The sequence below is a fragment of the Cyanistes caeruleus genome, chromosome 1, assembly GCF_971803275.1.
Source record: "Cyanistes caeruleus chromosome 1, bCyaCae1.hap1.1, whole genome shotgun sequence".
In the NCBI taxonomy this organism is placed as follows: Eukaryota; Metazoa; Chordata; class Aves; order Passeriformes; family Paridae; genus Cyanistes; species Cyanistes caeruleus.
This window is the reverse complement of record NC_141701.1, coordinates 24,397,375-24,424,596: the sequence shown is the minus strand read 5'-3', so window position 1 is coordinate 24,424,596 and position 27,222 is coordinate 24,397,375. Positions and strand designations below refer to the sequence as shown.

General features: G+C 37.1%; 1 protein-coding gene across 4 annotated transcripts in view; it reads left to right on the top strand.

Annotated features, from left to right (window-relative positions):
- Positions 1-27,222, top strand: part of TMEM67 (transmembrane protein 67) — a 53,307-nt gene that overhangs the window by 3,324 nt on the left and 22,761 nt on the right. For all 4 annotated transcript variants that reach the window (XM_086882400.1, XM_086882411.1, XM_086882416.1 and 1 more), the window contains exons 3-23: positions 735-828; positions 2,275-2,374; positions 2,777-2,846; positions 2,948-3,022; positions 4,211-4,273; positions 6,380-6,534; positions 6,656-6,764; positions 8,281-8,367; positions 10,272-10,337; positions 12,913-13,069; positions 13,451-13,574; positions 14,435-14,540; positions 16,364-16,420; positions 16,516-16,614; positions 17,112-17,210; positions 17,545-17,631; positions 18,351-18,450; positions 18,552-18,691; positions 20,248-20,388; positions 20,854-20,934; positions 22,090-22,206. In XM_086882400.1, the coding sequence (XP_086738526.1) occupies positions 735-828; positions 2,275-2,374; positions 2,777-2,846; positions 2,948-3,022; positions 4,211-4,273; positions 6,380-6,534; positions 6,656-6,764; positions 8,281-8,367; positions 10,272-10,337; positions 12,913-13,069; positions 13,451-13,574; positions 14,435-14,540; positions 16,364-16,420; positions 16,516-16,614; positions 17,112-17,210; positions 17,545-17,631; positions 18,351-18,450; positions 18,552-18,691; positions 20,248-20,388; positions 20,854-20,934; positions 22,090-22,206 (2,127 nt within the window). The remainder of the gene's footprint in view (positions 1-734; positions 829-2,274; positions 2,375-2,776; positions 2,847-2,947; positions 3,023-4,210; positions 4,274-6,379; positions 6,535-6,655; positions 6,765-8,280; positions 8,368-10,271; positions 10,338-12,912; positions 13,070-13,450; positions 13,575-14,434; positions 14,541-16,363; positions 16,421-16,515; positions 16,615-17,111; positions 17,211-17,544; positions 17,632-18,350; positions 18,451-18,551; positions 18,692-20,247; positions 20,389-20,853; positions 20,935-22,089; positions 22,207-27,222) is intronic.

Here is a 27,222-nt window from a genome sequence, read left to right as displayed (position 1 = left end):
GAGAGCAGCTTACCTGCCTGAGTTAGGTGTTCAATGGCTAATGGGCTGTGTAGGTAATTTCCCTTTTCTTTCCATCTTCTTGCTGTGTTAGACAACACTTCGGCACATATCCTTTCGTGTTGTGATCTTTTGCCTTTTCTTTGTGTTTCCTGCAATGGTGGCATTTGCCTTTGATCTACTGCCAAGGCTTTTGCAAAGAGAAAAATGATGGTAGCAGAGAGGGGAGTAACATCGGTAGCACTTGAGGAGAAGCAGTTATCTTCGTTTTCCTCAGTGGTTTTTAAGTTACTTCATAGTATGAAATAGGTGTGGATGTGAACTGTCTGGGTAGGTACAAAATTCCAAACAATTATATAAACTGTGTCATGTAGAACTCTTCTATTTCCATTACTTCTGTATGTTTATATGCAATTGCAATATGCAATTTATATGCAAAATGTCTATGTATGCATTATTATGTTTATTCAATGTATCTCTTTGTAACATTCTACTTTTAATTTTCCCTGAAGGATTTAAGTTAACAGGTTCGGAAGAGCTTAACTTTTTTGTGTGTCTGCTAGAAATTACTTTTGCCAGATTGCTTAGCCTTTTTTTATCTTTAAAAGCTTCATGAATGTTATCAATGTTTTATCTGAACACATTTTCTATTAGCTAATGGCTGGATAAGGCATTCTTAACAGATACTGGGTGATGTCCATATTTTTGATAATTCTAATAGTTTTGTTTTATTTTAGAGCGGAGTTACTCAAGATGGATGGAATTGTATTACTTGCCCCAAAGGCCTGACTTCAAAAGGAAATTGTAAATGCCTCTATAATGAAATACTAGGTAAAAAATATGTGCCAATTATGAGATGATAGCACTTGTTTTAGATATTTGAGTTTACTAAGATAAGCTCTTCTGTTAAATAAGAAAGAAAATTTTACATATGTTCTCATATCTAATGTAAAAATTCAGCACTGCTCTTGGTATTAATCATCATTTCCGAAAGAGAACAGATTCATCTGTACAATTGCTCATTGCAATTAAAACTGTTATGCAAACATTCCATAAATGAATACTAGTGTATTACTTCCTTCAAGCTCTTTCAAAATAGATGGAGTCATTAAAGTTGGAATAAAAACAATGTCAGTATAGACTATAAAAACATTACAATGTTTTGAAGTATAAGGAACAGTAAAGGAATTGTACCTAGATGAGTAGATGGAAGAGAACAGGCTGAGCAAACCAAGCAAATGACTGTGCATTACTGTTAGTGGATTTCATGCCACTCTGAGGCACCTGTACCTGTGACTTTCTGAGATGTACTTCCCTATATCTGTGCTTCTTACTTGATGCTCTCTAGTAGTTGCAGATGATTTTCTGTAGATAGAAAAATAATGTGAAATTTCGTGTTTGTGTTAAATGGATTTTTGCTTATTTTGCATAGTAGAAATGTAACAAAGTACTTTTCATCAGTGGTGTAAAACATAAAAGCTCTTGGGACCTCTAGTTTTACTTATTTTCAAAGACATGGAATGCCTATAATTCTCTGATTAAATATTACAGATTTCTGCTTTGGTTACATTTCCAACAGAGTATATTGCAGAATAACTGTTTTCTAGATCAATAATTTTAAATTTTCCTAGGAAACTGGAAAAGACTGAATACCAGTCTTCTAACTTAAACTTTGTGAGAGTTACAAAGGCCCCATGCTTTCGGGCCTTTGTGGTAAAATATTGAGAGCAAACCTGATTCTGTAATGTGACATGCAGGAAGAACTTTAGTACTGTATTTTTTTTATCCTCTTTGGTTTGGATTTTTTTTTAATAGATTTGAAATCTCTTGCCACATGATTTAGTTGGTGGAAGATGCAGTTTTGAAACTTGGAAATTGTGACACATCCATGAATCATTTCAGATGAAATGTAATTTTTTTTTTCCTAGTAATTTGCAAACTTGTTTTAAATTTTTGCTTTGCAGTGAGAAATCTTTGTTTGAAATCTTATTCAGAATAAATAACAGAGGAATAGCCAAAGTAGACATGAAATATTGCATTTCTCATTTAAAACTAAGCTGCTTGTACACAGCTATAAGCAGTGCACACATACACACGTACATGAATGTGCATTTATAGTGGATGTTATTTGCATGTTGTGCTCTTGATTTTTTCAAAATAAACACTTTGAATTAATTTTAGATCTGCACAGATACTGAATTTTTTTGCACATATCTTAACCAGTGTGATACTTTGCATTAGGCAGTTTTATCACAGTTGCTTTTCTTTTCTACTTAGTGGAAAGAAGCATCGATGGCGTTTTGCTTAATGAGGCATTGTGCGTACATTGCAATGGAAGTGAGCAGTCCTTCTCTGCCTCAGATGCATCAGGAAACAGGTGGGTGCTCTTTGCCTTTTGTGATGATAAATTTGAACGTGTCATGCTAGTTTAAATGGAATTTTCCTGAGGTACAGACTGTATCTTTTGGATGACAATTTTGAAGGCAGGGAATTGGAAATCCTTAACCCTGTACCAAATGCACTGTGTTTTGTGCTCACTGAAGTCCTTATATGGCCAGAAGCTTGGGTTTTTTGTCTTGCTTTAGTGTGACTAAAAAGATTCTGATAATTAATTATTTCTTTTCTATTTCACTGATAGTAGAAACAAATCAGTAATAACTTTTGAATTTCAGTTTAACTGATGCTGTTCCCAGGCATGCTACGTAATCAACTTTCACTGAGGACTAAATATCTTACTTATCTACATTTTAAGTGCATTCTTCATGTTTGTGATCCATAGGTGTGTAAGATGTGAAAAGACATTCATCCAAGTAAGCAAGTCTTGTGACTGCAACAGCCCAAACATTCTAGTAAGTAGAAGAATGTTTATTGTATTGAAGTTCAGAAGAAGAAAAATTATTTTGACAAGTGTATAAATATCAAAATTTTTTTATTCTTTTATTTCTTTCAGACTGGGGGATTGTGTTTCTTGGCTCATGAAGGCTTGCCCCCAAAGGGAGTTGCAGCTGTTCGTTTTGCACAGCTAGTAAGTGTATTCTAAAACACTTTTAAGCTTTCTCATTCCTTATTTTCAGTAAGCATTTCAAATTCCTGTTCTTTGAAAACAAAGGTGGTACTTTTTCATCTGATCCCAATGATTGTGAGGTCATTTACATAGAGTGTAGGTATGTACACCTAGTAAGCATTGTTCTAATGCAATAAGCTTTTAAAAATTCATGCCCTCTTGGAAACTGTGAAAGGGAAGTAGTTTACATGACTTTCGTATCAGGACAAGTGGCCTGTGGCCTTTTGTATTAATGGTGTGCATTCAAACCATACTCTTGCATCACAAAAGCATGCTAAAGAGTCCATGAGTGCCTCTGGACTTTATTACTATATAAAATTTGTATTTGTGTAAAACATTTGAAAAGAGATATAAGGCTTTAGTTTACTGCTTGATCTTAGAGCTTATAGAAAAAAATGGGCACCTATAAAGTTTGAGATTGTGTATGAAATTGCTGAACTCCTTGAATTGGCTAATGAATGAAAATATGTTCTATTGAAAAGATTGTAGGGGTTTTCTTTGTTTTATCTAATGAACTTTCATTAATTGTGAAATCTGCTCAAAGTTAGGACCATTTTCCAAGTAGTTCTGAATTCAAGAAATGATATGTGGCTAAGAAAGGTATTTTGCTCCTAAATGGATGATGTTGAAAGCTACCACTTGAAAGTAAAAAGTAGTCTTCAGTTTTTCTGATGTCAAACATTGGTTTGCTCCCTGAAATGCCATCTTCTAAGTAATATTTTATTGAAAATATGTCTTTTCAGCTGCTTACAGTATATATGAATGCTATGTGTAGTTCAAATGTGAGCAGTTATAAAAAGGAGGTTGTGAGGTAATTCATTTGGCAAATTTGGTCCTGAGTTAGATTTTCCATCAAGTCAAAATCTTACCCTTGGAATTGTTAGTACTTCCCTTGTGTGGTAAAGAATGTCCAAAGATTAAATAATTCAGCTCTTGTCCTGTGTATTTTGTCTAGTTTAGTGAAGTGAAAGAAATTATTGCATTATGGTTGTGTTTTGAACTGATATTGTTAGACAGAGATATTTGCAAAGGACAGAAAGCTCTTAGAAAAAAACAACTACCATCTTCTAGCCAACATAGTTTTCCAGACTCTTACATTATGGATGAGTTGTTGTGAACAAACACAGTGAAAAAGTTCCTTATTTACAGGGTATAACACTGACATCAGCATGGTTTCTGAAAAACCTGCAGTCCTCAGCCTTTGCCTGTTGGGTGAGTTTCATTAATGTTTGCAGTTTGCTTTTTTATGAAGAATGGTACTCTATAAAAGCATGTCATTTTTATTTTTGGAAGTTACTTTGCTTATTTTTAAAGAATTTTATTTTGAGATGAGAATAGAACAGAAATAATTATATACATAGAATGCTTAGAAATATTGAGGGCTAGTCAATGTTAATGCAAGTCTACAGCACTGGAATTTTCACAAAATGAATAGCGTTAAAGAAAAAATCCTTCAATATTCAGTATTATGCGACCTATTGTCCATGTATTTGGATATAAATGAGCATATCCAGTAAGGGATCACTCAGAAAATTAACTTTTTACATATCCAGTATTTACTGGCACCTGCTCTTTACCTCCTAGTTGATTTTTAGTTATTCATAACCATGGAACCACCCTTTTCAGCTTTGCTTTACTTTCTGTGTGCAAGTGTTATGTACCATTATGTTGCTCTGGGTGACAGTAACCATGGGTGAAAGAGTGGCTGCGGCAGCAGAATCACAGACACTTGTAAAGAGCATGTGCCTCTGCCTCCCTTTTACCAACTCTGTTATCACACATTCTCATTTTCCTTCTTTATTTCTCTCCTGAAGATCAAATTTTAACTTCTCAGGTTCTGAGATTTTCTTTATTGAAATACATTTCAATATTATGAGTTGCTACAAAATGATCACTAGGAAGGGAGCACATGCACTTATGATGTATTACCCATATGTCTGTGTATTATTCCAAATACTACCAGTACAGTACTCCAGAAACCACTCCCAGGACTGGGGCCTCAGAACTGATGACAGATGAAGTTTCACTTCAAAGATGATAGACATTGCAGAATCTGGAGGCAGTCAGGCATCCCTTGCCACAGTCTGGTCACTTGCCTAGGAGTGCTCATAGAAAAGTTTGTGTAGGGGACCTTCTCTGTGTGAAGAGATTGAGAGGGAGATGAGAGGCAGGAATAGATTCACTCTCCATTTTGGGTAAAAAGTAATTTTTATACCAGAGAGACATAAGGTAGCATAGGGCATCACCACCTGGACCAGCCACTAGATGACAATGTTTTATATGTCAGGCTAGTTTATGTTTTTTCCAGACTGTTTTTCTACTCTTTCATGTACAACTATTTAATAGCAGATACCTATTCCTACTCTTTTGGAATGTTTTCCCTCTTCTAAACCCTAACCTTCTTCTAGAGTCTTCTTCATCTTTCCAGATGATAGGTTGCTGTTGCAATTCCTTGGGTTTGTGCTTACTGATGGTATCTCAGGAGGTCTCTGAAATTCAGGTACCCAGCTGCACTTCTCAAGGATGTTTCAGACTCCCAAGCCATGTTCCCAGCCTGGGAGGTGTTCTCTGAGTCAGTATTTCAGCAGGCTTAGGTTCAGGATTTTCCCAGATCACCTTTGTGGCTGCTCCTATCACCACCTCAAATGCACAGCTCTGAGATGTATTCTCCCACTGGTCCCATTCTTTATCACTGACATCAGTTTATCCTGTTTGTCCCCTCACCCTGCTCAGCCATTCAAAGATGCTGCCTGAATGTGATGAGCAGCTGCTAGTCTGACCCACAAAAATGGGGGTAAGGAGGTGACAAGGTAATACCAGTGCAGTGACCCCTGCACACAGATGCCAGGTGCCACCTCTGCATATCACTTGGCACTGGTGTGTTTACCAAAATTGAAAAGGTACATAAAACTGAAGAGAAAGTACTTAAACTACATGCATCTATATTTATCAGTTAATGGTCTTTGAAGGAGTCATCTTTGCCATATACTCTAAGTGGTATTAAACATTTTGATTCTTACTTTGTTTTGTAAGTGCAGATTTTGACATTTCTGTCACATTTTAACGTTTAGCAGATGCAACTAAAATAAGCTGAAAAAGTGAGAGTATTGATTTCATGCTGCCATCTGCAGATCTATAAAAATATGGCACCTGAATACCTGTGAGAAAATACTAGGTGTTGACAAAATTAAATTACTTTCTAGTGAAACAAAGGTTTAGGAGTGGCTTCTTAAAAATAACATTAATTTATTACTGCCTCACAAAAGGAAGGAGAAATTAAATACCTTTTTCCTGTGTTCTTGTGTTTCTCCACTGCAGTTGTACTCTAATCTAACAGCATGCCAAGCACTTGGAAATATGTGTGTGATGAATATGAACTCACTGAGTTCTTCAAGGACCGATGCCTGTGGTTTGTTTCAGTATATTTTTGTCAGTACAGCAAGGGTAGGCGTCACTCATTCAATACCCTACTGGTAAGTTGTCTTTTCCATATCTTTTGCTTTTTAATAGCTTTGTATGGAAATTATTATTCTAAATGTTCTCTGATGAAAAACATTGTATTTCTTTAGAGAAAACATTGTAATTTTTTTTCAGGAGGCATAATCTTCCGTGGCTGTACTATGGCGACCAACCAGGATTAGCATCCCAAGTGCTTGAGAAAAATAATTTTCCTACAAGTTTCACTTTTAAGGGAACAGATAAGGTAGGTGTTGGGTAGTAGACATAGGGAAGCATACATTAGGAAGAGGACATAATCACATAAAACTGTAGATTTATTATAGATGTGACTCTACTAAAGGTAAATTTTAGGCAGTTAATGTAACAAAACTCAGTGTGAGATCTTATGGAAGAGGAAAGGGATATTTATATAAAATAATGTCTAGTCACTTCCTTTGCTTATACTTTCATACCCACATTCTCACAAGCCCAAGACATGCTTGCCTGTGTGGTCTGACCAGGGCACGAGGAACAAATGATACCAGCTTTTAAGTGTTCATTGTGTCCCCAAGGATCTGGATTGGCAGTGGGAAACTAGTAATTAGACAAACCTTTTAGATACCTTAGGAGTTCGTGGTTGTTTTGACACTGTGTTTTGCTTCAGAGTCTTGTTTACTTCTATCTTCATAAATCTGAGGCAAAGTTGGTCTTATATACACATCCTTTTGTCAGATCTCATGGTGATCTAATGTGAAAAAGAGGGATTAGTGTGATGTGCTGTATCTTTAATTCCACCCTCCTGGTGTTCCAGAGTTCAGGGTCGTTTGCTGACAAGCTGTCTGTGCCAGTTTTTATCACAACCCTTTTATCAGCTCTGTAGCTGGGAACAGTGTTCTTCATCACTGTTATGTGGTGTTTAACACTTTCAGTTGCTTACACACACATTTCTCCCCTTGCTCAATTTCTTTGTAATTTTTCTGTTACGAATCTCTACAAGCTGATTGTATCAGAGATGGATTCAGTGTGTTACTCCAGCCTTTTCCTCTTACTGCAGTGAATTAGGGGAAAAAAAAAAAGGAGGTGAGAAAAATAATTCTAATGTTAACAGAGCCAAATATCCATCCCTGTGAGGGGATGCTTAAGTAGTTTGTTAATTGGCATGTTTTTATGAAGAAATCAGATAGTAAATCAAACAGTAAAGTGATTTATTTTTCCAAATTAATTCTAAAAGTAGAATAACTGGAGTAGGTTATTCAAGTTCAGCTAATCACAGAAAATAGTACTAGTGATAACCAGTTTGTCAGTTATACTGCCAAATTTATCTATTTATTTTTCTTATTGACTCAAAAATAAAATAATTGACTTTCAGCCGTATTCTACAAGGCTATGTTTTAAGATAAACAATGTTGAAATGTTGTTCTAATAACTAAAATACTTGTTATTCCTCCTAACACTGAAGATCATGGAAGCCCTCTAGATTCCAGCATAGTGTATGTTAGAAATCTGCATAGAATTCTGATTAGTTTAGGGCATGTCTATGTGTGTAGAAGTTTCTTAGGAATTTTTTCCATGTCATAAGTGAAGCTGTAGAAGAATGGTGTGTCTTTTTTAAAAAAGTAAACTACCAAACCCAAGACTAAAAACAAAATCAAATGGGGAAAAAAAATGAAGGATTGTGCTGAAAGTTTTAGGAAACGTCAAACAATTAGCCAGCAGTCTCTAAAATGTGTATGTCAACTTCAGGGCAGTTTCATTGGTCTTTATCTTTTTTTCATCAACAGGATGTAAAGCTGAAATTTATTGCAGCCTCATTTGATGCAGCAGGAAACTTTCTGAAGTGGCAAAGTTTGGAAGGAGGTATCTTACAGGTATGTTTGATTTTAGTATCTTTTCTTGATAACACAACATTCTAAGTGCCTTTAGCCAAATTAAGACAAAAGCCAAGATTTTGATTATTACAGTAATGACAGTTCTAACTGTAGAGCTAGGTTAGGGAAAATAGCCCTTCATTTTTGCTCACAATGATCTCTACAAAATCAGAAGTATAAATTCATCAACACTGCCTTCATCCTTTGGACTAGTATAAATTTGGCATATTAGAAAGTTCTGAAAAATAGTGTTAGTCATTTAGAACCAACTATCTCTGTCTTCCATTCAGCATGGTTGCTCATGTGTGTAGTTTCTTATCAAACCTCTTTTTCTTGTTGAGAAAAGTGTATTCTTTAGCTCTTTGTCTACATGTGTCTATAGATAATGCTGTGTGATGCTGTCTCCTATTTGCACACATTGTGGGGGTGACAATCAAATCAGTGGTTATGTTACTGTCAAGGGAGGTGGGAAAACTGATCTACACCATTTTCATAGCATTGTCTTGGGATTTTTTTGCTTGCTTATTTCTTTCAGTTTTAAATACAAAATGTACACTATGACCAGCATGTGCCTTTTTCATAACAGAAAGTTATAAATAGGTGGTGGAAGACTTTACATATAAAGGGGGAATACTGGTTGGAAGTACCCTTGGACACTACACCCTCAGATTTCAGAGACACAGACATTCTATTTTAGCAGTACCACACAGTGTAGTTAGGCTGTGAAAAATGCAAGTAAGCAGCAATTAGTGCAATAGTAATTAGTCTATCTGAGAGAACAATTGGCAGCTGCAAAATGTTATAGGATAGAATTTCTTTAGCAGTCCAGTGGTGATCTAGGCACTCTCAGTATTTCCCTAGACAGACAACAATAGGAACACTAGCAAGAACAATTGGGAATTGTTGATTCCTTTTCTGTTGGAGCACGGCATTTCAAACATTTCAGTGTCTACAGAAGAGCAGCTGACATTCAGGATTAATTTTGTTGTTGCCTCAGGATAAGCCATGTGTCTGTGTCTCCAGTTTTAAGGAAAACTAGTGTTTAAGAGAACAGGTTACTAAGGCAGTTAATATGCATAGAAAATTATATGTTCTGCCATATAAGTTTAGGTTTATTGGGGCACATTTCTTTTCTAGGGCAAAGCTTTTAACAGCTATCAAGAGCCAATGGGAAAGGAATAGCTTTTCCATTCAAAGCCTTCTTTAATGTAATAGATTGGTGATAGCATGATGATAAGACATCACAGTGCTAAAGTCGTCTCATGAATGCATAATTATAGCAATTCCCAGAATTTCAGTTTCACACTAATAGAATTGTGCTTTATGCAAATTTAGACTTGATTCTCATTTTGGGAAAATTACTCTGCCCTCCACTAAATGCTGTACTCATTTAGTTAGACTTTGGTCTAATTTTTTTTCTGTATTCAGCTGAATCTGCTGTTCTTTGCTGAAAATATAAGTGTTGTATTAAAAAAAAGAAAAAAAATCTGTTACTTGCTATAACTTTGATTCAATGAGAATGCCAGCTTAAGAGAAACAGGGCTGTATGAATGTGGACTTCTTATGAGATTCTTGAATTTAGCAAAAGACACTGATTGAGCTTAAGGCAGCACAGTGCATTGAACATTCAGACCACAGAAAGATTATTCTTGGCTGTTTGTATGCTGCTGTCCACAGATTTCAGTGATGGAAGTGAAAAATACTATGCATGTATGAATAAGCTAAACCATAATTTTAAGAATATCAATACTAGTGAAATAAATAATTGTGTTTACTCCAAAATAAATCCTTATTAAAAAATAGAAAATACCTTTTGTGAGTGAATACATAAGTGCCTGTAAATATTTTTCACATGAGAAGATCATACCTTTGAATTAACTTAATTATAACTATGTTTTATTCAGCTTTGTCCTGATACCCAAACTAAATTGAATGCAGCTTATGTTTTTGGAACAACTTACCAGCAAAGTGTAAGTAAGATATAAAATACTATTTCAAATTTTGAACTAAGCTTCCTTATATGTCATTAGTTATTCAGTGCATATTGAAGAACATTTGGAGTTTAGGCATAAGGTGCAACATGGAGTTCTTTCTTGGGAAATTGAGCGAAATAAGTTTGGGGTATTTAAAATTATTTAACTACATCACAAAACTTGTTTACTACATAGCATAATCAAAATAAATTAAATTGGCATTTGTATTTGTGAGGTTGTTGACTTGTCAGTGGAAGAAAACAGTGCCTGAATTATGATAGCCATATGCTTTGTATCCCATCTCCTAATTTTCCTACCACTATCTTTGGCCAGTTTTCATATGGAAAGAAGGCAAATCCAGTCATGCCATGCCAGAATATTGTTCCCATTACTCTTTATTGTATGCCCTGATTTTAGTGAACTCAGTAAAGAGCTTGAAAACATATAATAATTGAACAGATGACTCATCAGAGGAAAGACATTCTTTAGCTCTCTTAACTATGAAAAAAAACTGTTGGGGTTTTTACACTTTACTAAACACCAGGAAACGAAGAGGGAATAGAACACTAAATTATGTCAGCCACAGAAATGGTTCTTCCAGTGATAATGCTTCATTAATTTTTGTCACTTAATATGTTAAATGGGAAGGTGTTAGTCTCTTTGGCAAGGGAGTGGAGAAAGAAACAGCTTTATAAAGTTCCATATATGTGCACAACATCTCATTCCTATATATTAATATTGCTTATTAACTCATCTAACTTTGGAAACCGTGCCCTGCATTATGTGTTGAAGTGTAAAAGTACAAAACTCTGGCTGCTATTTAGGTGGTGTGAAAGTCTTGGAAGGTAATAGCTGTCAAAGCTTAGTCTGGGAAATTTAAAGTGTTTACCAAATAACATTGACAAATCTTTGTTAAATATTTTTACTCTTCCATATTGTTTAATGTTGTTTAATCCATATTTCAATATTTCAGACAGAATGAAAACATGTTGTATTTAGGATCATTGAACTAGTTGATTATGGGGCTTTTATTCTTTTTAAAATCTTGAGTATTTGATACTGAGTCTGTGTTTCCTGTTGTTAAGTATTAATAGCAGTTAATATTGTCGGGTTTGAATAGATACCTCAGTAACTTACTGAGTATTTTTTAATACAATTTTCATCCATTGTATGCATTACTTTTTATTTTTTTTTCCTATGTGGCTTTGGAGGAAACATGGCTGACAAATTATATGAGTATTTAAAGATGCATGGTTGTTCATATTTGCAAAAAGTTACCTGCTTTCACATAAATTTCTTCACACAATCACAGAGTAGTCAGGGACCTCAGGGAAGCTGTCTTGTCCACAAGACAAGCAGGCTCATGTAGAGCAGGTTGCCCAGGGCCATACCCACATGGGATTTTATATCCAGGGAGTGAGACCAGAGCCATCCTGGACAACCTGTTTCAGTGAAAACTTGTCTTCTGATGCTCAGAGGGAACCTCCTGTTTCAATTTATGCCTGTTGTCTCTGGTCTTCTTACTGGGCACTGCTGAAAAGAGCCTGGCTCTGTCTCATACACCCTCCCTTGTACAATATTTCATAAAATCATGAAATCATTAGTACCTTTGTAATTGCTTGCAGATAGCTGGAATACCTTGTCTATCAGTACTTCAGTAAAGCATTTGACACAGTTTCATACAGCATTCTCAAGAAACTCTCTGCTCATGGCTTACACAGGTGCACTCTTCATGGGGTGAAAAACTGGCTGGATGTCAGGCCCAGAGAGCAGTGAATGGAGCTAAATCCAGCTGGTCACTGGTGGAGTTCCCCAGGGCTCAGTACTGGGACTGGTCCTGTTTAACATCTTTATCAATGATCTCGACAAGAGGATCAAGAGCACCCCTCAGCAAATTTGCAGATGACACCAGATTGGGTGTCATTGGAGTGTTGATCTGCTGGAGGGCATGAAGCCTCTGCAGGGGGATCCAGACAGGCCTGATCAATGGGGCAAGGCCAGTTGTGGGAGGTAACAAGGCCAAGTGCCAGGTCCTGAACTTGGGTCACAACCACCTCATGCAGTGCTCAGACTTGGGGAAGTGGCTGGAAAGCTGCCCAGGAGAAGACCTGGGGTTTCTGGTCGACAGCCAGACAGTCAAACATGAACCAATGTGTGCCAAGGTAGCTAAAAAGGCCAGTGGCATCCTGGCCTGTATCAACAATAGTGTGGCCAGCAGGAGCAGGGCAGGGATTGTCCCCCTGTACTGGCACTGCTGAGGCCACAGCTCGAGTGCTGTGTCCAGTTTTGGTCCTCTCACTTAAAAAGGGCATTGAGATGCTGGGGCATGGAGAGAAGGGCAACAGAGCTGGTGAGGGATCTGGAACACAAGTCCTGTGAGGAGCAGATGAGGGAGCTGGGAGTGTTTAGCCTGGAGAAAAGGAGGCTAAATGCAGGACCTTGATGATTCTGTGATTCTCTCTTTTGTGAAGAAGTGGGATTCCACAATAATTTTGTAGGGAAGGAATCCACAGCTTGACAAAATAACTAAATGGTTAAAGTGATCTTTTTCTTTTCACTTTTTTTCTTGTAGTGCAAAATTTCAGTTTCTAAAATTTTATTGGATTTTGCTAATCCAGTCTTTTATGACTTGTTCCTTGAATATAATGATGGCAATGGACAGCAACATCTTTGGGCCGTGCCAGTTTTAAATTTGAATCTTCAATACAATGAAAAGTTTGTTAATCAAGGTAAGATGGTGATAGTAACGTCTCTGAATTTTAACAATCTGAAAACTTCAAATATAAATAATCTGTATTAATTACTGTTACTATGTTGTGTTTAAAGATACCACAACACACCACAGCTTGTTTCTATTCTAAAAATTTAGTATTTATAGTTATGTTCTTATAGTTTAGGTGCAAGCTTTGGTTGCATACACCATTCTAATCAGTAATATGCACAAATAAAATAATCTCATTTCATTATATATTTGCATAAATTGAAAATAAACAATTTTATATCCCCAGTAGTTACTATGTGTTATACAATTGTATGTGTTGTTTCTTATACATTTCATTCTTTTTGTGCATTGAATAATGTGTGTATGAAACCATCATGTTTTCTCCTAGGCAGTAATATGAACAACTGGCTTTTGACCCGTCGATTTTTTTTGGTGGATGCACTTAGTGGAAAAGAGAATGACTTGGAAAAACCACCAAGCGTAGTTCGGATTGCTAGCAAAATAACAATAAGGTGATTAACTCATACAATATATAGTATATAGAAAATAAAAACAATGTTGTACAGTCTGCATTTTATTGCCTTAAAGTTGTTTCATTTTGTATCTTCTGATATATCTAATATGTAATATGTGCTGCTTTTTCCATTGCATATTTGGAAATGGCATGAATTTACATACATTGTTCCGATGAGTGAAAGAAAACAATATTGACTTGTGGGAATTTAAATCACCATGACTCCCTTCCAGGTACAAGGATCAGACCATGTTTGCCTAATACAAGTTAGCAGGTATTCAGTCACCTTTTAGAAGCAGGTGGTGTCTGGAAAGACCTAAAAACTCCTCTGTTAATTCTTTTTCAATGTTTGTGTTGCTGACTATATCAAGATCTTATTTCATACTCCATATTATTTTTTACAGTATGTTTACAACCCATTGCCTGTTCCATTATACAATCCAGAATAGGCTTGTAGTCATTTAACTAAAATTGTGAGACTGCCTGTTAGAGCCATTACTGATTGCTCATTTCAGCTGGAATATATTTTGGAGGAAACTTTTCTTCTCCTTCTTTATGTGATGTCCTGTAAGATGCAGACAGGTAAAGATTGATTCAGGTATTTTCTTACAAGTAAACAATCCTTCCCATGATTTTTTTAATATATATTTCTGTACATGCCTTTTTACACTCCAGTTGCTTTTAAAATGTGAAGTGCCATGTCACTGGGTTAGAAATTCACATTTTATTGATCAGGTTGTTCTGTTCATTTAGTAATTTCTTTTTAGTACAGGTTTCAATGATTGCTTTCCAAGCACTCATCCATGGGTTTGTTTTGGGTTTTTTTTGTATTAAAAATCATACTCTCTATTTCTGCAGTATTCGTCTGGTATCCCATACACAGAGAGGAACTATCTACCCTCCTCTAATTACTGTTGCTTACACAGATGTGCTTATCCAAAACCCTGAAACCCAGAGTGTGATGGTGAGATCTTTGTGCTACCTTAATTATACTTTTAGTTCTACTGGAATGCTGGTTTTTGGTAGTGGGTTATAAAAATCTAATAAACAGTTTCTAGCTCTGATCAGTTTTAAAGTTACAAGTTTTCACTAAAGCCTTTTAAAACAAATCAGTTAAAAGTATTCTCTTTTCAATTTATCTTCATTCTTTTTTAACTTAGAACACTTAAAATTTGAAGTTGATTTTGTAATGCTAAATTAGGCTACAGTTCAAATAAAATTATACTCACATAAGATAACAGATAATGGACTCTATGCAGCACTGTAAGCAAGGAATTAGTGCTTTCATTTAGAACAATGCATTAAGAGGAGGTTGTTGTGACACAAATATTTCAGGTTGCCTGTAGTTTAAGTTAAAATATTGGTAATACATTTAGAACATCCTTTAGTGTTTCATCTTTCTGTACTGAACACCACCAAATTCTGCTGTGGCAGATGCAGAAGGGGCATTTCCTACTTGCCCTTTTGCCTGCCTTCATGGTAACAGCTCTGATGTCCCATTCTTGTGTCTTGTGTGTTAGATCACAATGCATAAAAAAGTAAAAATGTTGATCTTAGGATGGTAGAATAAAAAAAAAATATTTATTTTAAAAAAAGTTAATACAGTGTTTTCTGCTTGTCAGCCTTCAATTGTTCAGAGTTCCAGTACAAATAGACATCTGGCTAGAAGAAATCTGTGGTGCTAGAAGCATTCTTTAAGTTCCCTATTAGCTGCATGAAAGCAAGAGAATTAGAAAGATAGAAAAATCAAGACATTTCTTTCCTCCCTAAGTGATATCTATATTTAACCACTGAGATAGCACTGTTATCTGGAAAGTAATGAATTCAAATATTGATGCTAGGAACAATTGTTTTCAGTTCCTCAGTTTTCTGTCATATTATTTCATCCTTGCATCTGTGTGAGATCTATTTAGGTATTGCAAATTTTGGATGTCTTGTTGCATTTAAAAATTTTTTTGCAACTAAAAACATACATTGAATTTTGTTTCCAGTTCCTGTAAACTGAGCTTGTAATAACTGAGGATATTTAGATTTAAATCCAAGTGCAGTGATAAAAGGAGCTCTGCTAGGAACAAATGTTCGGGGAAGACAAGGTGTAGGGAAGGAGGGAATGTTTTGCAGGGGGGTGATACTTCTTTTAAGCTTAATTAAAAATGCTATTTATTATCATGTTTGTATTAAATTTACCTGTGCAGTGACAAAGACTCAGGCCAGAATATTATAAAACAAAGCCAAACATTTTCTCTCCCATATACAGATCTTTCAGACCAAAGTCAAAAGAGGTCTTAGGTTAAATTTAAGCTAGAGGGAACAATTTTGATCTTGCAGAACAGTTTTTATTTCATTCAAGCTGAAAAAAACCCGGTATCTGATCTGTGCAAGCTTCCCATGTGATTTTGCATGTTGGTATAGTACATCAAGGTTACCTTTAATTGCAGATAAAAAGGAAGGTATCAAACTTTCAGCGACTCCCTTCAGGAGGAAAAAAATCATGCTTGTTTGAAAGAATTACAAATAGGTATAGCTGGTAACCTGCAGATGGCAGGGACCCATCCCCAGCATTGCTGCTGGTAAATTCTGCAGTAAGAGTAGCACTGTACATGCTGGTACTGGGCCTGGCACCAGAGCACACCAGGTCATATGCACTAAAATAAATGTATCTGGTACTTGTATACTAGCCCTAGATGGGAATTCCCACCAGCTAAAACTGAAAACTACCACTGTCTGTAATGGTTGTAGCACTTCAGAATTTCTATGTATGTTTACGTTCTGTATTTTAATATTCAGGTTTCTTTCGCAGTCAGCTATGAGATGAATCAGTCAGAGGCTCAGATTCAGACTGATGTAAGTTGCAATTCCCCTTAATTTGTTGATATAATTATTTACTTATATTTTTTGTGTTTTAAAAATATCTGCAAACGATTTTTCGTTATTTTCAGATCGCACTGGGTGTGTTGGGTGGACTGGCAGTGTTATGGTCTCTTCTCAAGACAGCAGGATGGAAGAGGCGGACAGGAAGTTCTATAATTGACTTGCAGGTATGGACAGTTGGCAAACTGGAATGAGACAGCTTTTCCTCTCTTTAAGGGCACCTTTGCTGTATTCCCTGTGATTATAACAAATCATTTTCTTAAGGTAACTGAAATAATTTCTAGCCTAGCTGCATAGAACTGTGAGTGTAGCCACAGAGTGAGGCTAACTCGAGGACGTAGGTTTTTTGCATTCTTTTTGGTTCTGATATTGTCATTTGGGAAATGCTGCTCTGAAAATAAAGGCATTTACAGGGCTATTCTGATCAGTTGAGTGGACATGGTTTTCAGATTAATTCTTCTTTGAACAAAGACCAGCATGCAGGAGTTTCATCTGGTGAATACACCATAAATATATAACCACAGTGGAAAGTTTTTGTTCAGGGCTATTTTTCAGTACTAGAGTTTCGTATGTGAGCTACATAACATTTTATATGAATGCAATATGAACATATGCATTACTTACTAGCTTTACAGATGTCTACAGCATGTTTTTATAATTGCAGACAGTTTTCAGGTTCTTACTGTTCTATGCTGGAGACCTTGCCAACGTTTTCTTTATCGTCACAGTGGGCACAGGGATTTACTGGCTTGTATTCTTCAAAGTAAGTGTTTTTCCAGATTTGGATGTATGAAAACCTAGTGATATTAAATATATTTTTACATGGACATTAATTTTCTTTTTTCTTCTTTTTTTTTTTTTTCTTGTCAGACTGTTGAGGCAAGTTCTATATAATATTCTGTTTTGTGTGCTTAAATTTTGTGTTCACCTGTTTCTTTTTCTTAGGATTTTTTTTTACTTGCAGTCTGCTTAATAGTCACTTAAAATATTTTACATATTCATTGATCTTTTTCTTGGAAAGTTTATTCACAGTTAAGCATTTATTATGTTGTCATGTATGCCAGGTGTAGTGTTTCAATGTAACTTCTCGATTATAGGCTCAGCAGTTTGTATCTGTCCTTTTACCTCTTCCACCTCAAGAAGAAGATTTTGTTACATACATAGCATGTGCGTTTAGCTTAAAGGTAAATAATTTTTTCCTCACCTTAAAATACATGTCAGCATACTTCTATATGTTTTCAATAGGCTTGTTTTTAAATATCTTCTACAGTTACTAGTTATTAGTGTGTAGATGTTGTGTCCTAATAGTTGTGTTCTTCTAAGAATTAAGTAATTTTTTTCCATAGAAATTTATTTTGTGGAGTCTTTATAGGAAAATAAATGTCTCAAGAAGGTCACAAAAGAAAGACTGAAAAATCATTCTTTCAAGGATAAAGGTATAAAGAAACCCAAATAAAATAGCATCATATCAAGAAAGCAAGTACTTCCACTTAAAGCAGAATGTAAGTGCTGTGAGTTTCTGATTAGAAAGAAGACAGATCCAAGTAGTTATGTTCAAATATGTAGAATTCTGAGTTCACTGTTCTGTCTTCATGGCACATACAAATATTGTATAAATAGTGAGTATTATTGTTGAATTGGAATTCATAGTGCAGGTTAGTATGTCATGGAGAAATAGGTTTTTTAATTTGTTACTTTGCTGTAATTTCTTCATAATTTTGGACATCATCACATGATTTACCATTATTCCAAGCTTTTAAACAAACAAAAAATTATCAAAAGTTGGTAATAAAGTTACAAAAAAATCAAGATATTGCTTGTTATGTTTAATGAATAATCCATTCAATGACTATTCCTCCATCTTTGTGTATATGCTGTTTCTGTTCTTGCTTTTCTCTCTTAGGCTCTGCAGTTTTTACACTTGTTGGTTTCACAACTTGCTATTGATATTTTCTTTATTGACTGGGAAAGACCTAAGGGCAAAGTTCTTAAAGCAGTTGAAGGTAATTCAAACTATGTTCATTTCTATAAGCATCTTTGGTGAAATTCAGATATTACTCTCAGATATTAAATTTTAGACCTTAACTGTATGTATTCTTTTTAGGTGAAGGTGTTATTAAAAGTGCTGCTGCACCTGTGAGCATATGGAGGACATACTTTATAGCAAATGAATGGAATGAAATTCAGACAGTGAGGAAAATAAATCCACTCTTTCAAGTGCTTGCAGTTCTTTTTTTTCTGGAGGTAGTACTACTATATTATTATTGTTGCTATTATTATTGTTATTGTTATTATTATTATTATCATCATCATCATCATCATTTATAATTCACAGAGTGTAACATAAGGATTTGATGTTTAATTCTTGCATTCTGTGTGAAAATAGTGAATCACCTTTCAATTCACTTTAGATCATGTAACTTAGTAAAACAGTTATTTTAATGCATTTTAAAATTTCTCTGTATGTATAGGTCATTGCAATATTTCATTAAGGAATATTTAAAAAAAAATCCAACCTTTAATTACCTTAGAGATCTTTGTTAGTTTTGTTTGGGGGTTTTTAAGGTAATGAGTTACCTTAAAGGGCTTGAGAGACTGATAAATCTGTGTACACACTTGATTCTTTATTTGCCTACTAGCACCCTCCTGCCACAGTCTACAGCTTTAATTCTGATTTCATATTTGTCTGAACTGAGCTTCCTTCCTTCTAATTTGCTGCAGCTCCCTTTTATATTGCAGGAAATAAAATGTGGCAGTTCTGTTTCTGATGGCAGTATGCCTTCAGTTACAGCTTCTGGATATGTGAGAAACTGTGCTTTAGCTTTTAAAAAATAGTTGGGCTTGTTTCTTTTGTAGTTTAGTAATTTTTTTTGTTTTGGGAAGTATTCTTAAACTGTGAACCATATAGTTGTTCTGTGAGGTTCTTATACCTATTTTAATACTTTCATTCAATTCTATAGTCCTTTTTAATTTTTTCCTTTAAATTAAATAATGAAAGTCCTGAAACTGTCTTCATTCACTATGTGAGCATTTTTGCTGTTGGTAAATACAGGCCAGGACCAGCTTAGGTGCAATGTTACAAGACAGGGAGAAAAGAAAGCACCTATTCTTCTGCACTCTGCAGCTACCTGAAAGGAGGGTGTAGTGAGGTGGGTGTCTCTTCTCCCAAGCAACAAGCACTAGGATATGAGGAAATGGTCAACACACCACAAGAATATTTTGGTGAAACTTCTGTTCTGGAAGATTTTCATTAATTTTTCACATCTTAAGTGTTTCAATACATAGTGTTCCTATTATTTTTTTTATTTTTGGAGCTCTTTCTAGATTTTTTTGTTTAAAATAGATTCAGCCGTACAGATGGTGGAGGAAAATATGTATCTATTCAATAAAAACAAAACAAATCAATCTTGTAAGAGTTGCAAAACACATTAAAATTTGCTTTAACACTGGAATATATAGGACCAAAGAGCTGAAATTTGGCAGAAGTTATATCCTTACGCAGTACAGCAGTAGAATCTTTTGGAGTTTTTCAGTAAAACCCAATAGTGACTTTTTGTGAGATTTAGCTGCATGTTTTTCCTTTATGTATCAACCCATATATGTACAGGTTATGTTTTAATTATGTTTCTCAGTAACAACACTGCATCACACACTTGAGTTCCATCACAGTGAACAGGCTACTATTCCCAGGTCCATTTTTCATTATTTTTTCTTACTTCCTCTTATGATGGAAACAACAGGATCCTAATTAATACTATTCATTCTCACCTGTTGTTATGTTGACCTTCTTATCTCTTCAGGTGGTGGGATTTTCAAACCTGGCTTTAATGGATGCTTCTTCCAGTCTTACAAGAAGCAGTGAGAGCTACGTAGCTCCTTGGAGCCGTATTTTAAGATTTGGCGTGTCTGCTGCACTCTGGGTAGCCATTGCCATCCTACAGGTACATAAAACAAGTGACATCCTGAGTTACCATTTTCAGGCTGGTTCTTGGAAGTTAGAATAAATCACTAGACTGTCCAAATTGCTTATCATAGCATGGGATATGTTCTTAACTGTTTAGTTGCTTTAGCATAGTACACCTTTGGGACTCAAAATTAATCTGAGATATGAGATATCTGACTTTGGAATGAGAATTTTAATCCTCTCAAAGGTGTGAATTTATGAAAGTACACTGTTTTATTTTAAACAACTTTGAAGCACCTGACAAGTTCAAAATAAAAAGCAGATTCTTACTCCAATTTTACTTGTTATAGGAAGTAGTATGTCAATCCTGTTTCATTAAGTCCAATGCAATGGTGGCCACTACAGAAATCTGATAATGGTGGGTGTTAAGTGGTGAAATTCATTGCTTAATAATGTCAAACATGATGAACTAATAAAAGAAAATTTGGTTGATTTATTTCAGGTTATATTTTTTGCTATGATTTATGAAAGATTTGTTGAAGATAAGATAAGCCAATTTGTTGATTTGTGTTGTGTGAGCAATGTAAGTATTTTTTTCTCTCATTTGCAGTGGCATTTTAAATAGAATAGTATATAAAATAGCTTTAAGAATATTGAATAATATTTATTCATTTAATTTAGATTACTAGCTCACATCAGCCAAAGCTGATGTTTCCTTCAGCTCATTTTACTGGAGAACCCTGCAAGATTTCAGTTAAACTTTCAGTGAAAAAATATTTCAGAAGCAGAGGTAACAATATGTTCTTTTAGACATCTGAATTTTTTAGGTTTTTTGGTTGTTTTTCTTGTTTTTAGTTTAAATAGGTTGCATGTGCTGATACAGAATTCAAAAAATCACAAGTTATAACAGAAATTAGGTGTGGAACCATTTACTGTCATTCTGTATACTGGTTTGTGTTTTAGTCCTTCTGACTTGCAAGTTGTCTTGGTTTTATTTAATACAGTGTATTCCAGTTTCTGTTCCTGTCTTCCTCAACTGCAGAATTTCATTTTGTCCCTCTTAACAGTTACTACCTTTTAGATACATTTTCTCTTACACACATCTGAACTTTCTCTTCTTTACATATGGGTTTTGAAGCATTATACAGCAGGAATTCCCTTTTAACGAAAGAGTGCAGTCAGAACAGATTGGATTACCTCATTTGTCCAGAACTTCTTAAAAATACCAATTTACCTCTTTTATCAGTCTTTCCAGCTGTGGTTATTGCTCTTCTATGAAACACCCATGTAGAACCTGGGTTGTAGAAAAGAATTAGTTTTGGAGTTTATGTCATAGATAAGCATTGTATCATACTAAATGAAGTTCTGTTAAATACAGTCTTCTAGGAGTTCAGCTGGAATCATGCATATGTATTACACTGTATTAGCACAGAAATAACCTTTGAATCAAAATAAAATCTAATAGCTTTAATTTCTTGACTCTGTGGAATTAAGCAGCAGCACTTCCTTGCTGTTGATAAACTAAACTTGAAGCTGGTATGTGTTTCTAGTTGCATATAGATAAAATTAATTAGTAAAAGAGTTGCTAAATATTTTTCTCACTTATTTTTTCTGTACTTGCCTACTTTGTATTTGTAGCTGGGCTCACTGGTTTGACTGATCTTCACTATGAATTCAGAAGATCAAAAATAAAAGGATAATTGTTGATTAAAGTGTTCTCTCTTCCCCCATCTCTTAGATTTCAGTGTTTCTCTTGTCCCACAACTGCTTTGGTTATTATATCCATGGTCGCTCAGTGCATGGACATGCAGATACCAATATGGAAGAAATGAATATGAACCTGAAGAGAGAAGCAGTAAGTAAAAGTATTCAAGTTTACATCTGCTCAATTATTTATTTTATATAAAGACCACACACCTTTGCATTATGGATCTGCAATTGCGCGCTACATTGAACCATGTTACTTAAAGATAGAAGCTGTTAGTATGTAAAGACTCAGTAGCTTAAAAGCTTTAACTAGCTTTTCATCTTTTTTCTTCACTGTTTCATCTTGTTACTTCTTCACATTTCAAGGATATGAAATTCCTATTTCTCGAAAAAGTTTTTTATGTATTTCAGAACCTTCTTTTAAATATTTAAGCTTTTCATAAGGTCATAGTCACATTCAAAAAGGTGCATACCAAAAAGCTTTAGTAAAGAGACAGATCTGAAATACTAATACAGAAACTTGCAATCTGCAAATCAATTCTATTATTCCATCTCGTCTGCTATGGTGATACAACTCATTCTTTATAGAAATTAATTTGCATAAGTATTTTTTTGTTGTAGTTGATAGCCTGAAATGTATCTTTTCCCATCTTTTATTTGTGATCCTCCCCCCACCCCCAGCTTCTCTTTTTCCTAATTGTTTACCTGGCGTCAAGTTACCATGGTTACTGAAGTTTCTCTCCTCAGCCCCACGGTGAGAGGCCGGATAGAGTAAAGAGAGGACCCCGCTGGCATTTCCAGCTGCTTGAAGTTTCTTTAGCCCAGGAAAGCACGGGGTTGAGAGAAGAGAACCCTTCTTTCCAACACGGAAGTTTGTAACTCTGTTTTTCCTGTCCCAGAATGCCTCTGAGCTATGGAAGCTGAGAGGCCAGGCTTACCTTGCCTTCCCTTTCTTTCCCCCCTGGGTTGCCAGGAAACCAAGCCCCCCCTCTCTCCTCCTCTGCCCCTCTGTGGAGAATACTCCTACACCTTTGTGGGCATTTGAAGAAGTTGGTGTCTGTTACTTCTTATCTTGGTGTGTGTAACCTTGATTTGTAGAAAGTTTGTAAGATGTACTAACTGAGAAAAATAATTGGTTCTCTCTCTGATGTTCCCTCCCTCCGAGAAACCCTGTTAAAAGAGACCCCCCAGACCCCAAATCCTTTGTCTCTCGTCCCTTGGATTCCCCTTCACAGAAATAAACTGTGGAATGCAAACCAGAGAGAGAGTCCCCCCCTGATTTCTTTACTCGCTCTATAGACTTGAATTCTTGAAGAAAATCAGTGAATCTCACAAACATATACTGGCTCTAAACTCGAGTGAAGAGAAACCTCATCACTGAGCTAGCTGGGTCACACTCGAGAAGATCGAGTCAGGTGGCGCCCAGAACGTGGGGCTGGCCTGTCCCTCAATAAAGGGGACAGAAGAACCACGGAAGGTGAGATTCTGACCACCGCTGGGACGACATCTACCCCAGAAGCGTCTCTTCGCTGTTCTAGGTGGAAGACGTGCTGGGGAGAAAAGCAAGAACCCCTGTGCACCGAGGGGCTGCTTTTGAGAGCGAGACAACGGCAGGAGCATTCAGAAGACTGAATTCCCCAAAGGGGGGAAGTGGTGAAGAGGGAGTGGGTGAGAGAAGAGTCCCATCCCAGGTGAAACTTCTGGATGCAGAGCAGTTTGGAGCCGTTGGTGAAATAGCTGCAACGGACAGGTGAGATCACAAGATGGGTGCAAGACTGTCTGTAGCACAAAGGGGGATTTTTAATCAAGTGATTGGCATTTTGCAAATTGGAGAGAAACCGTTTTCTAAGAAAAAGGTGAAAAAATTAGTGAATTGGGTTTTTTTAAATTTTCCTCAAGTGTCTCCTGCAGATATAACTTCTGTTTCCTTTTGGAACAGAGTGGGGACAAAATTGACTGAATCTGTGAATGCTGGAGATAGTTCAGCAGAGAAAGTAATCCATTTGTTTGTTTTGATTAGACTAACCCTTATTGAAAAAGAAGAAAAAAGGTTATCCAATCCTAACTCTGATAACCCTGTTTCTTTACCTCAACCCTGTTACCCTAAGCTGGGGGAGTCCTCTCAGCACCCCTGTTCCAGTAGCTCTGGCCAAGCTGTTGGAAACCTTTCCCTAAAACCCATCCCAGCTCCCTCTCCTACCCCTCTTTACCCTCAATATTCCTCTCCTTTTATTCCTGGTGGTCTTTTGGGTACACAAAATGGAGGAGACCACATGGTGAGTCTCCCCCCAAGTGTTACACAAAGGGCCCAGGAACTTCAAAATGGTGGTGAGCACATGGTCGACCCCCAAGTTGCTTCTTCTTCCCACAATCCCTTTGTTTCCCCTCCCCCCTTCAACCCTTTCCTCCCCCAAGACCTCCCCCCTCCTGGTCCTCCAGACCCTCCCTCCTCTGCCTCCGCCCCACCCCTCAGGGGTGTCTCCCTCCCAAGGCACCCCGCCCCTGACCCCTCCTACCCCCCCTGCAACCCCGCCTGCCCTCTCTCTGCTGCTGGCTCCCAGGTCACTCCCTCCAGCTCACACAGAGTGGGGAAGGGAGGGGGTGAAGGGACAAACCAGGAACAGAGACCTGCCTTCTTTGCAGCACCTGTAACTTATGGGAGGGGAGGAACATTACCAGAATGGAATGTAATGTCATTTCGATTGAAAATGGAATTATGCAAAGCAGCAAAGGAGTTTGGAAAGGAAAGCCAATTTTTTAAAAGTCTTTTAAAGGCAACCCTCTCCTCCAACCAATTGGTCCCACATGATTTGAAGGATTTGTTTTCCTGCCTTCTATCCCCAGGAGAATATTTGCTCTGGGAAGGGGCTTGGAAAAGATTGTTGAAAACCCTTTTGGGAGAATTACTGAGCAGTGATTTCGAGGCTTTAGATGAAATGGGTAAAATAATTACCATGAATCACTTATGTGGCGAAGGTGATTGGAGCGAACCTATTGACCAGGCCCAAAATTTGCCAAAAGGAGTTAGAGAGAAAATAAAGAAAGCTGCAGAGAAAGCATTTTTCAGTATTCCTCTTTCTGAATCTGTTGTTCCCTATGCTCAAGTTAAACAGCGTTCTGATGAAAGATTTGTAGATTTTGTGAATAGATTAAAGGTACAGATTGAAAGACAAGTGCAGAATACCACCCTGCACTCTGACTTGCTGTTGGAAATGGCTCGAGTGAATGCGAACGAAGCCTGCAAAGCACTGATTCGGGTGCTGCCGAAGGATCCACCACCGACCTTGACAACTTTAATCGAGATGTGTACGGATGTAATCAGCACTTCAATGCCAAGGACTGAGGATTCCCAGAGAACCCCAGGAAGGATTGCAGCCACAACTGTACCTACTCTGCCATCACCAGCCAAGCCGAAGGGACCGTTCACCTGTCATCGGTGTGGACAGCCAGGACATTTTGCAAAGTTCTGCCAAGTGCCATATCCTAACAAGCAAGGGCAGGGAAACCGGGAAAAGGGAGGGGGTCCTCAGAACCAAAAAAACTAGATACCCAGCGCGAGTCTATTCCGCGCAGAGACACAAGTGGAATAGAAGTCATAGGGGGAGGGAAAATTAAATGTGATAACACTCTTAAATGTCACATTTCTCACAGGTCTGACTTCTGCCACCGAAATAACATCAAGGGTTATGAAGATTGGAAGCCAAAATTACCTCTCAAATTGTTTACTGTGAAAGATCATTTTTTTAGGTCTCGCCACTGGACGGTTGTTTCCGTTGACCCACTGAGGGAAAAACTGACCCCCGACCTGAATTGTAAGTTTCTTGTTACTGGGGACACAAAAAACACACCCCCAGAGATTGAAATTTCTCCTGTCACTCTTTCCGCTGACTTGGATGCACTCATCCTTTTGGCACGGTGCATCAACCCACCATTCTACCTGGCACAAGGGCAGGTAATTGCTCAAGCTATTCCCATTCCATCAGGGATCCCAGTAGATGATGCAGCACCTCAGATCTACTGGGCTCAAGCAGTGGGAGAAAACAAACCCATCATCTCATGCCATTTGAAGAAAGGTAGGGAAGGCATGGGAATGACAGGCATGATAGACACAGGAGCAGATGTGACTGTCATCCCTGAAAGGAGATGGCCACCACAATGGGAACTGCAACCGATGGTTAGCCACATCCAAGGTATAGGGGGAGCCCAATTGGCCAAGATATCAAAGGAACCCATTCAGATTAGAGGACCTGATGGGCAAATAGCATCTATTCGCCCCATTGTCACTGATTTCCAGGTTCCCCTGTGGGGAAGAGATGTCATGTCCCAATGGGGAGTCCGCATTGAAATTCCAAGAACACCTCAGGATTTTTGATTGCGGCCACTGAGAAGCGCCAGACCCAAAAACTAGAATGGACCACAGATTCCCCAATTTGGATACCCCAGTGGCCGCTGAGTAAAGAGAAATTAAAGGCGCTAAATGAGTTAGTGGATGAGCAATTGGCCCAAGGCAATATTGAACCTACTTTTAGCCCTTGGAACTCCCCAGTGTTTGTCATTAAAAAGCCAGGGAAAGACAAGTGGAGATTAGTTCATGATCTGAGAGAAATTAACAAAGTCATTGTAGACATGGGACCTCTTCAGCCAGGAATGCCGTCTCCTGCCATGCTTCCTCAAGATTGGGAACTGGCTGTGATTGACATCAAAGATTGCTTTTTCAAAATTCCTCTAGACCCTATAGATGCCTCCAGGTTTGCTTTTTCTGTGCCTTCCCTCAACAGAGAAGCCCCAATGAGAAGGTTTCATTGGAAATCCCTTCCCCAAGGGATGAAAAATTCACCTGTGATTTGCCAATGGTATGTTGCCACCTTGTTATCCCCTGTGCGAGCTGAGGTGGGGGAAGCCATTATCCTGCATTATATGGATGATGTGCTAGTGTGTGCCCCCCAGGAAAAATTGCTCCAGTCCACACTGGACCGGGTGATCGAAGTTTTAACAACTGCAGGACTTACCCTTCAGGAAGAAAAAGTACAAAAGATGCCTCCTTGGAAATACCTAGGTCTGGAAATCACAGCAAAAACAATTGTTCCTCAAAAATTGGCTTTTAACAGCAATCCCAAAACCTTAGCCGACTTGCACTCTCTGTGTGGAACACTGAATTGGGTTA